The sequence below is a fragment of the Pagrus major genome, chromosome 1 (assembly GCF_040436345.1).
Source record: "Pagrus major chromosome 1, Pma_NU_1.0".
Taxonomy (NCBI): Eukaryota; Metazoa; Chordata; class Actinopteri; order Spariformes; family Sparidae; genus Pagrus; species Pagrus major.
The window spans coordinates 12,831,747-12,849,562 of NC_133215.1; the positions used below are offsets into that span (position 1 = coordinate 12,831,747).

Consider the following 17,816-nt stretch of genomic DNA (forward strand, 5'->3'; position numbering starts at 1 on the left):
GTGGAGATGAAACACAGACTTCAAAATGTTGCACAATTTCTAGTGCAAAGTGAAGATTTGGCTTCACAGTATCAGCAACAAATATTTCATGATGTGCTATTTTGGGTAGTCCTGCAATTTTTAAAAAGCAGCTTGCCAGAGAAAAAAAAATGACTCTCTTACACAACCATCAAATACTTTAACCGTCATTTCTCTATTGGATCCTCAAATTAAGGACTATACGCCGCAGTCACCAAGACTGCACGCCAAGACTATAATTAAGATTAGATCATTAAGTCAAACATACAACTGTGATTATGCAAATTAAAATGTAACACTTAAACGCAGTCGTGAGAGAAGATCGTTGTCTTAATCACAGGTGTGTGATTAAGAATGTTGCAAATGAACGCCCAATCATATATTCAGCAAAACACAGCAGGCATTAGGTGGGACGTTTGACCTACTTTCCAAATCCCCATGAGACAAAAATACTTAATTTTTTAATTGCACCTTTAGAAAAATTACACTGTGCGCCCTTGAAGCTTTCGTACTTACTGTGGTTGCAATGGTGTCTGACAAAAATGTGTCGAATCAGTATTGTTAGCCACTTTTATCCTCCACTGTTTGGTGATCAGGACTCTTTCATAACATTCGTAACAACATAATAGGTTTCAATTTTGTTAGCTTAGCTTAGCTTACCATTTTTACAAATCTTCATCATCACGAAATAAACTGAGAGCATGTACTGACAAGCAGATTGTGGGAATATTCATCAACTGTTATATATCAACTTTTTCAGTGTTCATGCCTTGAAAGATTTAAGGTTAAATAGGCAGATGAAAAATGCATGTTCAGGTTATATTGATCCTCATTTGGTAACGGATGAGTCGGTTTAATATTGTGTGTAGACTGTGAGGCAGCTCAGGTTTTCGGTTTCCTTTCAGACACTGAATGACCCATATTTAAGGTAGATTTGGCACACACTTCTCCCATTACCTCGAAACGGTGTATTCAACCACACGGAGAATGTGGTCGTGTGGTCCGATGGCCCAGCGCTCTTGGTTGGTGGTGTAGGAGACGTAGAGCTTGCCATTCTTCTTGTAATTGGGGTGGAATGCCAGGCTTAGCAGGCCCCTTTCATCTCCACCCTGCAGTCAGATGAGAAACACAAAAGATCCAGGAGTTAATTATGTCCCTCCTTGGCTTCTGCTCGGCTGTGTGGGGTTGGAATCACCCCCCTCGGCCATCTTCATCATCACCAAGACCACGACATGCAACCCCTGCAACCCATCACTCCCCCCCCAGCTCCTTTAATTCTTCAACCTCTCTAATCCCCTTTTTTATTTATCCATCACATTCCCTTTCACACCCCTGCTATTCTCCCATTCTCTCTTTTTCTACCCTCGCCTGTTTCACTTCACACCTTCACCAACCTCCTTGAATATACCATTACCAACCATTATAAAGCATTTGACTCTGGGTAGAGCTGCACCTCCTCTACAACCCCCCGCCTTCGCCCAGTCTTCTCTGCAGCCTGGTTATGTGCGCTCGTCCACAGGGTCGGGGGGCCCCTGTGACGCCCAGGCCCTCCCGGTGGCCTCCATTGTGCAGTGATTTGTGTGTGTAATCTATGGGGGATATCCGTGAATGCTACGCTGAGTGGCTGAAAGAATTTATTAGCTCACTCACAGTTCATAGAGAGCACAAAAGTGCAGAGTGCTTCAGTCCTTGCTTTTTGCTCCCCGTCCTCCCGCTCCTTCCCGGTTTACAAAGTCCATGCAAAATTCGAGGCTTGGGGTGGGGGGGTGGGGTGGGGGGGCAGAAAGCTGCCAACTCCCACTGTCTTGGCAACATGTTTAGAAAACATCCAAATTGCTTGTGTAATATGTAAACCTTTGTCTCACCCCGGAGGCAGCTACATCAGTTGTCACTACCCTGGTGGTCCTCCCATCATAGTTAGCTGTAATAATCAGCTACAGTGTTTCATTCCCCAGGCAAGGCAAGCCAGGTCGGCCTTTTTTTTTTATGTTGTACTCTCCCTCACTATTTCTCCTTGACAAAAGAATGAACAGAATGCTAGGCTTAGGTGTGAAGAATGTTTATAAAGTGGTCCCTGTGTGATTGTATCCCTCTGAAACAGCTTGATTCTTTTGTCTTTCACTGAGAAATAAAAAAAAAAATGGCAAAAGTGAGCATCATGCAGAGACGTTGTCCTACTCATGGCAAACAAGCAAGTATTTTGTCTACAGTTAACACAGCTGTCTCATTCTTAAGATATTGCTACACAAAATAGTGAAAGAAAATAGGAATTCAGAAGGAAATATATGTCTTGGTTTGGACATAAGTGGCAGGCTCTGGATAGGTGTAATCTTTGTCAGGGCCAAGGAACACACATCATAAATTGGTGTACTGGATCCCGTAGTTCTGTTTGGACTGCATTAGACCCGGCCCAGTCAAACACAGCAGTGACACAGGCCACATGCGAATGCAAAAGAGATGACTCTTTGCAAAGGAATGTACTTGGAGTACCACTGAGCAACAACAGAGACCCACATGATAAGCCACAAGGGTTCAATCAATCTGAATATAAAGTGAAATGTTGTGAAAGTTGACAAATAAATCTCCACCCAAAAAGGCAGAGTTCCTCCGCAAAAAATTTATGAGCACTACTAAATGTCAGATCATTGAAGTCAAATAAAAAAGGAGTTATGTGGGAGTGGATGCAGCACACTGTACAGCTGGATGTTAGTCGGACCAGAGGTGAATGCACTTTTGCCAAAGAATGTCAAAAAGTTGCATCTTGGGGAAGGAAATTCTTGACCTCACCTTGAAAAAGCTAGATCCATATGTTGGATCCAGGGATGCATTGAACCACATCCCGAAAATAAACTCACCATAGGGAGTGGGTCAAAGACCACAAATCCAAAGAGGTCTAGATCCGGAGCCAAAGGGGGACCACCAAGATACACAGTGGTTAAATGGGCTGAAATATTAGCTCCCTTGCTAATGACTAGCTCCTTCAGCAGCAGGCGAACAGCAGTGCTGGCACCAGAGCCATAAGAAACAAACACTGCATTAGAAAGCCTTTCACTGCAGAGCCAATCCAAGGAGACAACTTGATTAAAAGAAGACAGAGTGCCAACCTGTGGCTCCTGGGCATTGATCACGGTAAAACTGCTGCCAGAGCTGCAGTAGGTAAGATACTCTTGGCACGGCTCAAAAACTAATATACTGTACAAACAAGCTCATTTAGAGGACGTACAAACTGTGGGTTTCACATATTGTCAGCTGCAAAGGGAATTTTCAGGTGGTTTGGGTTTTTACATCGTGGGTTTAAAAGCTATACTTAGACTTAGGAATTTTGCTCTGCCTTGTGTCATAGTAGTGTTGTAGTACTCGAGATCGGAATTCGACAGAATTTTTACTCTCAGACACAGAGGACTATTTTATTTCAAGACGAGTCAAGACCACAAATGTGGGAACGTTACTAGACACCAACTCCAAGACAGTGAACACAGGAGACAGGAGAAGAAGCTGTGGCTGTCTGGGAGGAGATGTCAGCCAAATCTTCTGTTATGAAATTTGGCTACCTAAACCACAAGGAGTTCATCTGCAAAACAGCGTTGAAAAAGAAAACGCACAGCAGCATTTGAATTCTTCAATGTAACGCTTACTGAGATGACTGGGACAACATCAAACTATAATGGGCACTTGCAAAGGAAGCATAAAGAAAGGTAAGCTTAAGTGAAGCTAGCTAGGTCTTGTCTTGGTCTCGACACCCTGTGGTCTTGATCGCAAACTCTTAACTTCACATAAATAGTAATTAATAGTAATTTACTGTCATAACTTCTTAACACCGGATGTTACTGCTGCTGATTACAAAGCCTGCCATCGCCAAACCCCTTTCAAATTATTCAAATGACTCTGCAGTGTCAACTTGAAACACATTCCCTCCATTTTTCCCTTGAACATCTTTGTGCTTTTTATGACTGCCATCATTCTTCCACAGCCAGGCAGGGGGTTCTGATTGAATCTCTCATGAGGAATTATCTCTTCATTTTTCACAAACACCTGCCTCTGCATTCCTCTTTTCCCTCCAATTCTCCTCTCTGGGGGCTCCGGCTTTGGCACTGTCAAAGTGTTGGCGTCATTCCACAGAAAGCTGGGAAAGTGAGGTGCAGGGATGAGGAGCGGTTGTTATCTCACATCTCACGGTGCATTACATGGAATGCTGGTCCTGTCTGAGCGGCGGAGGCAGCGACACACACAACGCTACGATTTCCAATTCTGCAGGGGCAGCTGTCTTTGAGTACGAGTGACGCACGTGTTGGCTCATGCATTGTTACCCCGGACCTTTTGATCCTTCCTCGCCGGCTCGTGGGCATTCCTCCACCGAAAGACATTCCACATGAGTTGATTGGAGCAAAACAATGTCTACGCCCTTCACTCAAAGACTACCTGATGCATCTACACTCCCTCCTCCCTCCATCCCTCCCTCACACAGACACTTCCTGGTAGTATTCTCTGCTTTTCTCTTGTGCAGTGAGAATCTAATCTCCTCTGCAACTCCTCCACCTGTTGATACATAAATCCTGACAAGCGCACAGAAATCCCATGATACATTAATCCTCCCACCAACCAAGAATAAGATATCATCCATCATCTGGGCCATAAAGCTCATAGAATAGACCATTTTTTTGTCTAACTGCTCTACTTGTTAACATACATCTTTCACTAGAAGGCATCCCACTGCTTGAGGATAATTGTGAGATCAGTATGAGTTTGACCCTGCCTTTGCTTCTAGTCAGAGTAAATAGTGAAGATGAGGCCACTTATTTTAGTCTGTATGAGAGCGGCCCTGAGCCTCCGATGGCCGCTGAGAATAGAGCAGCTGTCAGCGGAGCAGGGACAGAAAGAATAACATGCTGTGACTTATTTGTTTTAACAGTGAAATATTTTATTGCAGCCCCCCTTGCCCCTGTTACACAGGCTAATGCATGTCAGTGGACTGTCAAGCTCTGGGTTGCTCCTCACAGATGTCTTCATTTATAAAACTCACTGTCACTAACACACACACACACACACACTACTCTCAATTGCCTTTTCTGAAGCTTTGCTCAATTGTAGTTGTTCTTATGTTAAATTGTATCATAATTTTTTTCATTTACTTCTCTATAAAGCATTATGTCAGTCTTGAAAGCTCGAGTCACAAAAAATAATATTGTGATTATGTTGACATATGATTCACGATTAGTGGGAATGATCATGATTTTGATAGATACCTTAGGCCAATGAAACATTTTGATTATTTTTCGATTGGCTGTGCAGAATGAAAATGGTGGTGCTACCGTGTCCTCAAACATTTTGGGTGGCTCAAATTATTCTTAAATTGGCAATTTACACAGGAACTCCAGGACCGAGTGACAGGGCAGGCTACAGAAACTAGGAGTACGGCGGAGATGATTGCATCATAAGCACGTTGACAGTGTTTGTGTAATTTCTCTCGCTGCCTGAAGGGGAAGACAAATGTTCCAAACTGCAGGTTTAAATCTCAAGTGTCCAAGTCAAAAACAGCTACATGCACCAATTCCGTACCACATCCTGTAACAGGGCCCTGTCCAATCAGGAGGTTTGTCCACAATTCACTATAATGCTAGAGGTGTGTGAATGTGAGCTAATTGTGGAGAGACCACTGCGATGATGACATGGGTAGTGTGTGGGTGAATGTGTGTGTGTGTGGTAGGTGGGTGATTGGGGGGCTGCTGGAGTATAGAGATTGAATTTCAGGAGAAGAACACCCACAGCGCAGCTAGGAGCCCACACCACCACAGCACAGCATTGTTTCTGTGCAGTTCAGCTTAATTGGCACCGGGGGGATCCATGGAAGGAGGGGGATAGAAGACCAGAAGGAAGCACAGAACATTACAATCAAAGCATGTGCGTGGAGCTGATGATAAACCCGTTATCTGCCGTGTCTCCTGGGGGCCTGGGTTCCTCTCTCTGTATAAAGGCACCTTCATCCTGTTGATGCTGCCAGTAAACACCTTAGCCCTCCCCTGGTTCTGTTCACCCTGTGTGGCTGGGAGCCCGTTCTGGCAGCTAACATCACAGAATAGGACTCCTGGGGTCTGCGGGGGATCGAGCCACGTCTAATTGTCATAATGATCACTTTATCCACAACCAGTTTGGATTGAATGATGATAAGGAGGCACAGCAGAGCGGTGACAGTATCCCGTAGGGGGCAGTTGCATATTCAATTGCTATGCTCTGTTTGACTCCTTATAAGCAAAGGGTCTTGTCAGTGGAGGAGCGGGAGGCATGCATGATAGATAAACTTCCTGTCTGGGAGTGTGCCCCCACAAACATCCCAGCATCCCCATCTCGTGCGATCAAAACAATTCCTGAACAATTCTCAAATTCAAAATCTGAGATGCAGTGAGGATTACGGATAAAAAAAACAAATATCAGGACATGAGAGACATTACTCTGAAGATAAGTGTCTTTGCAAATGAGATGGAGAAATTTTAAAACTACAGTATAGATCGTATTGCAAACAATTTATGTCTAAGTCTTGCAATACTTCCAATGCAACAAGCACCATACCACAACACACAAATTGTTGAAGTCTGCAAAAGTTTTATTCATGTGCACCTTAATTTCTTTTTTTCCTGACTTGCCTGCATTTACTTTCCTCAGACAAGGCGCAAAGCCAAACAGAAGTAGAACACATGTTAACTTGCCCCGTGACACCCCGATATCCTATCATGTCCCCTCTTGGCAGCAAGCAACAAGATATCACAGACATCTGATAAAGACGAAGTTGATAAAGAATGCTGACAAGGTTACAAGAGTTGTTTAACTGCCGCTCCAATCGCCATGTGGGGCATTGAGTTAGTCACTGTATACAGTATTGGGTAAATCACCATGTGGGACCCTTATAGAAACAATATGGGAGAGATTATGAAAGCCATTAACTCATCTTGTGAGAATTGGCAGAAAATTAGCAGTGAGCACAATGTGTGCTGTATGTACAGTTAATTAGCAGATAATAGTGTAATGATTAGCCCCGATCACATTTGATGAATGACTGCTTGTTTGGTGTAATTATATAATTAAATACTAATAGTGAGCAGGCAGCGCTTTCAAGGGATTTATCTTGGCCGGAGACGTTCCTCACACGTTTACATAGGTGCAAACAGTTGTGTTGGAAAGAACTGTGTTAAAGCTCTACCACATTACTCCCATACTCTGGAACTGTAGCAAGCAATATTTCATACTCCATTAGCCAAGTTCCTTCTCATTTTCTCTGTCCCGTTTGCATCTGTGTTACCTCTGTAATCCTTCCAACACTGTTAGCACTATGAAGGCAGGCTCACTCCTACCTTCAGGCCACTCTGCACCAGCTTGTGGATGTCCAGGAAAGGCTCCTTGATTAACTCGAGGTCATGGTTGAGTATCCTGACAATCCCCTCCCTTTCCAGGACAAAGAGCCGCTGGGATCCATCCCCACAGTGCACCACGGCCACCGGCTGCCTGAGACCACTCAACACCTCCTGGGCGCAGTAGCAGTTGTGTTTGTGTTTCCTGGGTAACAGGGGAGATACAAAAGGTCAGAGGCTGATGGTGGCGGTGAATAATCCAGTTAGAGGGTAGAGGGGGCATGATAGACTTTAAAGTATTTGGAAGGAAGCATGAAATAATCAGCAATAAGACATGACAATAGTTTCACCTAGAATGATTTTTATGAGATTCACAATTATTTGGTGGCGAATTTTGTATGTTTTGTGAATGCTTTACTTGTTATTTTACTTTCATTATACATTTTTAAGCAAGAGACACAATACAATGTGCAGCAAAAATCCAGTTTTATCACTGTGTGTAACAACTACTGTGCGGTATGAAGACTTCCTGTTGTATGACTCCTTCTACAGCCATCTGAGAAAGCAGGTACACAGTTACGCAAGTGATGGTTTATGACACGAAAGTCATCATCAGGGTTGCAAATTCTGATATTCTAAAGATGCGGTGGACACATATCTGATTCAAAGCCATAACATATGAGAGCTAATACTTCTTTCTCCCTTCTACATCACTGAACTCCCTCACAACCATCTTTCCCCACCAATCCTCTCTCTTTGTTTTTACTTCTTAATTCAAAAACACCACTAACTAACACACTAACAAGCCAACTCTCCCACACACCCACTGGTAATGTATAATGATGGATTATTTATTGTTCTATCCTGTTTTCTATGTTCTCCAATGGTGAGCTGCATGCCACTGGCCATGAAAATACCACAGAGTGTACCAGCACTCCCTAAGCATTGCATGAGGAACAGAGGAGCATTTGAGCTCCACAGCTTGACTCCCCAGACAAAGGCAATAATGTTAGCCAACAACTGTAACTTCATTTTGGCCCATTCTCCCAGCCTCTAACGTAAGAGAGTCCTGCTCACTGTCATTTATCTGATAACTATCAGAGGATAAGGAGCAGGAGCGACAAATGAGACCCCGAAGTTATTTGACTGAATGTTGGTTGCTGTAATTCAGGTGCACATGCTGCTTGGCCTTCTTGCCTCAGGGAAAACAGAGATGAAAGGCATCCCCCCATGGACAAAAGGGCAAAGCCCTCTGTGATGTACAGACCTTTGCAGTGAGGGAGGCAACCAGAATGACGCAGGATAAGCATTTTCATTATGTGAGCAAAGCTGAGCAAATGCAGTCTGGACAAACTTTAGGATTAGAGGAGAGATGGCATAGCATTTCTGTCTGAGAGTATGGTCCATGTCAAAATGGACTAGTGAACCCAGAACATGTGACCGAGGCTACGCCTGTTTCAATTACGACATTAAAATCACAGCTGAATGTCATGAATCTGAAGTTCTAATGAAGCCTGAAAAGAAAAGTTCACTTGGCTGAAACACATTAAGAAGAAGCCAAAGCTTATTCAAAACAATACGTACATCTTCCATAATGTCATTCAAATGGATGAAAAACCATGGTAAAAGTCAAGCTACAAACCTAGTGCTGATATCTTCAATTTTTTCATCTCCCAAGTAGTTGGAATCTTGCCCTTGTGGTTGCCTTCGTTGAAAATCTGGAAAGCACAGACTGGCATCTCTCCTCCCATAGTATTGGCAGAACTCATCCACATCGGCTTGGAACAGTTCTAGCAAACACAACAGATACAGAGAAAGGGTCAAGCACTTATTGTAGTTACTTCACGACTTCATTCCCTGGGCTCTTGTAGATGTCTAAACCGAGAAAATCCAAAGAACTTTCTCCTAACATTGTGTTTCACTTTTTAAGTTTTGTGTGTGCGCACATGTCTGTAATGTATGTGGCTTTACCATATGTGTATCCATGCATGAGTATGTGCAGGACAAGACAAAACAGTAAGAGAGAAAGAGAGAAAGGATGTGATGTACTCGTGTGCTGGGGAGGGTTGGAGTTATGCTTGATGAGCCAAACCAAATCCTGGCTAGACTGGGCTGAAATGAACAAGTGAAGAGAAACTGGGCCAAACCAAATGGATCACAGATTAGACAGAGTTCTGCAGTGAACTATACCTCCTCCACAGAGCAAAAAGACTGCATTTTCAATTTAAGTTTACACTGTCATTTTTTTTATTAGAGGAATTATGTTTTGTGCAAAAGCCTTAATGGATTCCTATAGAAAAGGACCGGGTGTTGTTTAAGTATGATCAGTAGCACAGTAATCAATGACAATAAAGAATTTGAAATACACCCAATACAAGATCAGGTGTGATCAGGGCAGTAATATTCTCTCTATGGCACAAAGATATCTTCCATCAGCTTGCTCGTTGGTGATTTATGGTTGGCTAGGGTTGTTTAGTGGCATCCCCAAAGTAGTGCTTTTGAGAAAGATGCTATACCAAAAAAAAATTACACGTTACCCTAGAATATAAGCTCAACAGTCAGTTTCAACAGAGATGTTAGATACAAAGCAATGGGTGTCTTTTGTACTGTTACTCAAAGTACTGAACTCAATATCTTGTCCAAAATCTTGTCAAACCTTAGTGTTCGGTAAAAAAATGTATTGCCAGGCAGTCTTTTTAAAATTCCGATTAACAACGCATGCAAAGAAAAAACTTGCCACATAGCAAACTTAGCATAGCATACAATAATTTAAAAAGTAGCAGACCCCCCTGTCGCACCATCACAAAAATCACAGACACTGACCTCTAAAATAAAGTTATATTCAGCTCATCCAGCTGTTCCAGAAGCTCTGCACACACAACCTTAAGAAACCCAGACACAATCCCAACCAAACTATCAACAAAAACGCTACATTGCTTATCAGAAAAAAGGAAACAATTGGTCAAACACTGAAGCAGAAAGACAAAAATGTGAATGTGAAATGATAGTAGCAAAAGTGGTTATTAATTTAAAAGAACAGGTCACAAAAGAACCAAATCTCTGCAGTAGACGATACACAATATCAGAACTCAGCATGTCGAAAGATTTGTCCCCGTACAAAACTATGTTCATCTAATGAATTGCCACTATTGTAATTCCTGCAATTCTTGGGGATCTTCTTTCATGACCTAAGCACTTGTTTTTCCTTTCAAACAGGTGTGATTGGTTTGTATTAGTGGGCAACACATGGGCACAGCATGCGGAATGAAACAAATATGGCATGCAATACCAGATAAACAAAAATGTTTTCAGGTAGAGAGATATTCTTGGCTTGCATTTCAAAACAAAGACAGGATGTTCACGACATGCTTACCGAGTTGTGTGACGGCAACTTTCGGCCCACAAATCTGGGAGTAATTTTTTTGATGCCTTTCAATTTGTTTTCAGATTCCATCTCAATGCTTCTATTACTAGATATCGGTGCGGATTTGGTCACTGTATTCTAATAGAGAAACTGGGAGATCAATTTGCTGTCTCTGGCCTGGCTCTCGAATGGTTTAAGTCTGATTAAAATTATGGAGTACCTCAGGGCTCTGTTTGTGACCTTCTGCATTTCTCTTAAAGTTCACCTCTTGGCAAAAACATAGGCAGTAATGGAATGGTTTTCCACTGTTACGCTGATGATACTCAGCTGTGTGTGCCTGTAAAAGATGATCGCACCCGATTTATTAATTTCGAAGCCTGCTTGTCAGCTGTGAATAACTGGATCTCACTTCATTTCCAGCTCCTAAATACTGATAACAGTAGCATGCTGGGCACTGGTCCCGCTGGACATAGACAACAGTACAATCCTGTGACTCTTACTCGAGACGATCAGACAGTCTGACTCTGTTGAGGCCTTTAAATCTGAACCCAAAAATCTTGTCGTTTTAACTTCCAGTTAGTAGCAGTTTTTTTTATTACTCAGCCTCAATGAATCTATTAAGCCGAGTACTAAACGTCCATGTCCCTCTGTTGTTTGTTGTCCCCTATCATTTGTTGTAAATAAAATTGAGTTGACTTTGCTCGACTTACTGATTGTATTCTTCTAATCTAGTTTATGGATTAAAAGGTTAATCTATCATATTCCTTATTTCCCTGGCCTGCTGGTTTACCTAAAAGGTTTCAGTGCCAGAGCAAAAAGTGATCTGCATGAAGTAACACACATCTACGCTTCCAGCCTGAGCAGTCACAACATTATTCCCAGCAAAAAGCAAAGTGTGCAGTTGGTCTCAGAGGCCCTTCGCGACCTAAAAACAATCTTGCCAATATTGTTTCCTTTAGGCAATCCCTCCGAGGACGGAGGAGAACAAATACACCAGTGATAAAAACACAAACAGGACTCTCCCTGTCCCTCCTTTCATCTCCCTCTCCTGCCACACACCGACCACAAGCGCTGACCGCACCAAATACTGGAGGTGATAGGATATCCCCTGAAACATCTAAACACAACATGAAGATCAAACACGTAGAAACACACTCACACACACAGAGTTCTGGCAATACCACCCACCCACTTGTGTCTGCAGTTATCTTAACCATGCTGGTTGCGGACCTCGGCTGCAGGGTGGGGGGATTAGTGAAGAGGGGAGGAAGTTAGAAGAGAAGAGGAGTACGGGGAAGGTGGGAGGCATCCAGGCAGAAGTGAGAGTCAAGGCAGTAAATGTCTTTATGGAAAAATGGGGGCTAAGTACACAGCCTAATCAAGGGGCGGCAGGAAATTTCATGGGAGAGAGATGACAGTTATGGATGCTGTAAAGGCTACCGTTTCATTTTAATACCTTAGCAAAACTTAAGGACATATCATATTGTCTGGTCATGTTTGTGGTTATATTCACTGTTACTGCCTCGCATAATACAATTCAGAGCCACAATACTCAAAAATAAGTTGTATTAAATATTTTTTAAATGCCAACAAAGTGTTTGTCAAAGCAACGCAGTGAACTTTCTGGAAGCAGCAGCATTCAATCTAATTCATCTTTTTTTTCGTAGTAGGTTGTGAATTTTTATTGTAAGACATTTCCAAATCTGGAAATGATTGAAAAAAAGAATGAACTAAGTAAAAGAGAAGAGGAAGCGCATATGAGAGAAATAAGACAAGAGAGAAAGAGAGAGAGAGCGAGAGAGAGAGAAAAGGGGGATAAAGATAGAGGGAGAGAAAGAGAGAGAGAAAGCAAGAGACAGAACTCTGTCCATATTCCCGGCTCCCCAGCGCTAAAGTTATACTTCCATCTGGTTATCTTCCAAGGCAACCTGGGTGGCCCACCCCAAGTACTTGACATCTTGATGCACTTCAGCAGTTTTACATACACACAACCTTTGTAGAAAAATAAATGTGTCATTCGTCACCACATATGCTGATCTGTGGAGGGCTGAGGGGGGGGGCGAGCGGGGAGGAGCGCAACGGTGAACGCAGGGAGGGGGGGGTTCTTGTCTGGATTCCTCTCTCGTGCTTTTTTGGTTTGACTCTCTGAGCCCATATGTCTGTCAGCTCGTGTGCAGGTAATGTACCTCCAGACAAGTCCTCTTCTTCGCTCCTGGCTCTATGCTCTGCGGAGCCCCACTCGCCAACCTCAATCGTAGTTCAAGTGTTGTACAAGATACGCCAGCAGGCCATTAGATGCAGACGAGGATGGACCCAGATGGAATGTATGTGTTTGATATTTGACTTGAGCTGCAGCGTATCATGTGGGTGGGTTGCAGACAAGTGTGTTTGAAACTGTTCTCTGTTTGCAAATCTCAGCAGATCTAATCAGTTTGTGGCGACAGAGATTGGAAGAAGACTTGGCTGGAGGAGTAAAGACAGTCAAAAAGTGTTTGATCATGTTTGGTATGCACTCTGAAGGCACAGGTACCTGTGATCTTGCATCCCTTCAAAGGAAATTCTTCTGAAGACCAAATGCTTTCAGGGGGCAAAAGGGTTCCTATCATTTAGCAGTACCGTGTCCACGAGGAAAACTGTTGCATCAATGAGTTTTTTCCCTGTTCTGTGGATTTGGCCATCTTGTAGTAGAGCTCATGGACAGAACTGACAGAGGCCGGTAAAGACACACTTGAACTATGTTTAGATTTATGTGAACTTACTACTCAAATGAAAACATCCTGGTGGCAGAGCATGACACAGAGGATTATAAGTGACAGTTTATGTCTGAGGAAGGCAAGGTGCCGGGCAGTCATGTCTAGACCACAGCTAGGGTGCTTATGCATCCCGAATACAGAATCAACCCCGGGAGTTGAGTCTGGTAAGCAGAATCCAGGAATGGGTCATAAAATAGTTCATTTTGTTCCAGCCCTGTTTTCTGGTACACTGGTCAGGCTGAACTTGCTTTTGTCAGACCATGTGAGATATTTGTTTTCACACCCACCTTTGCGAATCAAATATTTTCCATTCACATGTCAGGAAATGCCTTCAAATCTGTGTATTGTTACTACGCTCAAGATCTTCAAAAAGTCATTTTTTTGTAAATGTAAAATAAACATGCATGATTGATATGAACCAAACAGACAAGAGAACAAAACATTATGCAGCAATGTTATAATATTGTAATATATTAATATAATATTGCTCTGCTGTTTGTAAGACCAAATGTGCAAGATCAGTCTGCAGACTAATCAGCAAACTGCTGTATATATTGTGTGTGGCAAGTAATTTTAGTGATGCATTAAAGTGCAACAGTAAAGAAAGGAGGGAGGCAGCGAGCAAGCAAACGGGTGAGACAAGCTCAGCAACAAATGGAGGTGAGGTCAGATGAGGTAAGAGCTGGATAAATAAATATTCACAGACCAGACTACTGACGCACCACTTCTTGCATAAGTCCAAAAATCTGCCAGTTCTACATGTGCAGCCTGAGTCTCAATGAGAAATGAGGCCTGCTGTGAATTTTAATTCATCACAATCACACATGTCCGTTTGCTTTCAAATGTACGGGAGACTGAATTGAGCAAGCAAAACACATGCATACATCACTTACTCTGTTCATGTGTTTGCTTGGGTATCACCAGGTAACCACACACACGGGCTGTAATTCAAGTCACATTCATGGTCATTATTATCTGCGTAAATTACCTGGTATGTGCCCCCTGCAGGTGTAGTAGAACTCGCGGCAGAAGTCCTGGCAGAGCCGTGGCAGGTCTGGCTCCCTGTGTGGCATCTTATCCATGTCCAAGGAGTGGAACAACACCTGGGCATTGGGGGAGCAGCGAGCACACTTGATCTCCTCCAGGAGACGTCCACATTCTGTGTTGTTGGTGGAGAAAATCTGGAGACCACACGCAACAAGAGCCAATGATTAAAAATGGTGGGCTGTAAACTTTTACTTCTTTCTTCACTTTGCACTGGCGAGCCACCTTGTAGTTTAGGATAAGCTGGACGTTTGGTGATATAAAATCATAAACATTACGTTACGAAGCAGGGACAGTTTAGATTGCAGGGTGCATTTTTAAATCTTCGTTATCGTAAATTCTTGACAACTTAAGACACTGTCTGAAATTATCAACAACTAACTATACAAGATGATTTGTTGGCAAATGATCTCAGTGAGTCCAGATTGCCTTTTTAAGGCAAATATTAGCCTGTAAAAGTTTTTAACAAACTTTTGTTTCCTTACTTTGTTAGACGTACATACATCACCCCATGTAATGTGTGAAATTGAGAAAATGAAAAGTGGTTTTGATTAAATGTTTAAATCATTCCTATAATAAAACACAGACATGTCTAAGCACTTTCCAGCCCTCAACAGACCTTCCCATTAAATAACCCTAAATTAGACAATCTTACCCCAGTTACCACACGCAAAGTCAGTGATCTCTACTTCACACAAATGCTCTAAAGCTACAACTTACTTACAAGTTATAACTGTATGTTAACATCTTCCTCCCATATGACACAGTGGGATACTCTGTCAACAGCATGAAGCAATACAAGATGTCATAAATCCATTACCTCACACGCCACATCATGCGTTAAATGTCATTGTCATCATGGAGTCTGTTTATATTCTACATGATGTGCAGATCTGACATGTGGTTAGTTTGGATAGTTATGGTTTGGGCTGGTATCATGCTGACAAAGCTTGCACACACAGTAATTTCCTTTTTTTCAAAGCATCATCTGTAGAATGAAGAATGAAGAGGGAGACAGACGGTCACTTGCATAGTGTGAAAGTCTGCAGCATCTCTACCACGATCTGCATGAACGTTCACACCATTCACGCTGCAAAGACACTCCAAATTCTCACTGGTACCGGTGGTATAGCCTCTTTCCTCGTCTTCCCACTGAAACATTTCTTTTTGTTTACAATCTCATGTGCTCAAACTGAATTGGGAATATTAAAGCTGCATTACACTGATGTTTTCACATTTCTATCCTATCCTCACAACATTTTCTGTGATATCCACTTCTGTAGCCTTCGAGAACAATTTGTTAAACATTGAGGTTGGAACACCCTGTCTGTTTGGAGAAATAAACAAAGAAATCATCTCATTCACTGCCTACTTACCCAAGTTCATAAACAGTTAAAGTCAAATTACAATTCCCCTGTCTGACAGATCTCGGGGGCATGAAATGAATGAAGTCAAATAAGAGCCTCAAAGCCTGACTTTAGGGTCATTACGCAAAAGTACACAAAGAGTTAATCCAAAAGAAATTAGCAGGATTATTTACATAACAAATTAGCTGTAATAAAACACAATGTAATCTGTTTTAGGTCAAGAGCCGTGCTGCTTGGGCAGTCAGGCAGGCAGGCAGGCAGGCAGGCTGGTAGTGCTTTGCTCTGTGTGAGGTCCATGTGTAAACACCAATTTAGAGATAGACAGGCACATCATTCCCACTCTGGTATCAACAAATTAGCAGTCTGTCGAAGTCAATTAGACCAGCAGACCCAAGGCCAACATATGGATGCCTTACACTTCGCTCGGACTGCAGAACAAACTGCAACAGAGGACAAGATTTTCTATTCAGTTATTCAGAGCTGTGTTTACACAACAGGTGGCAAAACCTTGACGGTCTACCTGAAAAATGTTCGGCAAATCTCTCATGGCAAAGGGCAGTACAGACGAACTGAGGAGGGAAAATAAATTCTAGCCTGTTTGAGGTTCCATAGTAGAACTCTGATCTGAATCCCCCTTTTGTTCTATATATTATCTAATTTCCTAATTGACGTTTTCCCCAAAAAGGGAGCTCCAGGCTGGCTATGACCCTGTATGTGTGGTGTGTTCCTCTGTCTCCGTGCCCTGTTCACTCATGCCATGTAGTATTGTGGGCATGCCTGCCCTCCTGCTCTAAATTGCCCATTGATTCTGTGTGCCATGGGCTGGCACGAGGTCCACCGAGAGTAGCATTTGTGTGCTCTCAGCCATGCCCTGTGTCCATATGTTGCTGGGACGGGCTCCAAAGTTGCCATCATCCAAACCAGAACAAGTGGACCTTTGTTTGTTGTCTTTTGCTGAATCTCAGCGAGTACGTTCCTCAAAAGCAGGGAGAAAATGGCAATGAGGCTCAGCTGTTGCACTTTTGCTGAGGACACGCTAAAGCAGGTCAAGAACAGAGCCATAATAAGCAAACACGGCGCTATAATAGCTAAGAAAATAAAATTGTCATTAATGTATCCCCTGGCTATTTCAGACGTTTACATTTCATTTTGTAAAGTTGGCATCCCACCAAGCTGCGATGCACCGCTTCATATGGGAGAACAGCTGTTACAGGATTACTTCTTTCAACGATAGCATCAGCATAATGGCTTTTGCCAATGAAATTGCCGGAACAAACATGTTAATATACAATGCCACACTTGGAAAGGAAAAAAAAATCACTTGTCTTCAGTGACACTCTGCAAACCTCATATGGTTGGAGACACCGAGAGAGCACTGATGTAGGCAACACTAAGCTTAAAGAAAACACTCGTCCACTGGGAATAGGTGTAAGTTGGTTGGCAGGGGGGTATGGTGAAGGACACACACCCTCTCAAAGGCATTAACACTTGGACGGGCCGACGATTGGGGGGGGAGAGTGATGTTCTCCAGCTTCTCCCATTAGCGAAACCAACAAACACAATGGTGTTGTTGTTATTCTTTTGCCATAATCAGAAAGGGCTCCGTGTGTGGGCAGTGTAGTGGGGAGGAGGAGAAGTCGAGTTCGTCCTATTCACTCCCCCCCACACCAACCCCCCCACACCCCTCTTATTTGCATGACTTGAGCAAATTAAATGATGCAATATGGCTTTTTGTCGCAACACAAAGTGAGATACCACCCAGCCACTGAATGATTCGAGGAGTGGTTTACATGAGAATGGCCCGGTGTGGATCCAACGGAATCCGCTACAAGTTTGGCGCATACAGTCGCCTTTTTTTCCCCTTTTCCCCCTGCCATTCCCCCACGGAAACTGAGCGGAGGTTTAAAAGCACGTCTTTACACGACATTAC

At 42.9% G+C, this 17,816-nt stretch overlaps 1 protein-coding gene across 1 annotated transcript in view; it reads right to left on the reverse strand.

The window, feature by feature from the left end:
* Positions 1 to 17,816, reverse strand: part of hhip (hedgehog interacting protein) — a 35,847-nt gene that overhangs the window by 16,633 nt on the left and 1,398 nt on the right. Inside the window, exons 2-5 of the mRNA XM_073465347.1 lie at positions 14,464 to 14,656; positions 9,001 to 9,148; positions 7,362 to 7,563; positions 976 to 1,127 (exon numbers count right to left, since the gene is read on the reverse strand). Of these exons, the coding sequence (XP_073321448.1) occupies positions 976 to 1,127; positions 7,362 to 7,563; positions 9,001 to 9,148; positions 14,464 to 14,656 (695 nt within the window). The remainder of the gene's footprint in view (positions 1 to 975; positions 1,128 to 7,361; positions 7,564 to 9,000; positions 9,149 to 14,463; positions 14,657 to 17,816) is intronic.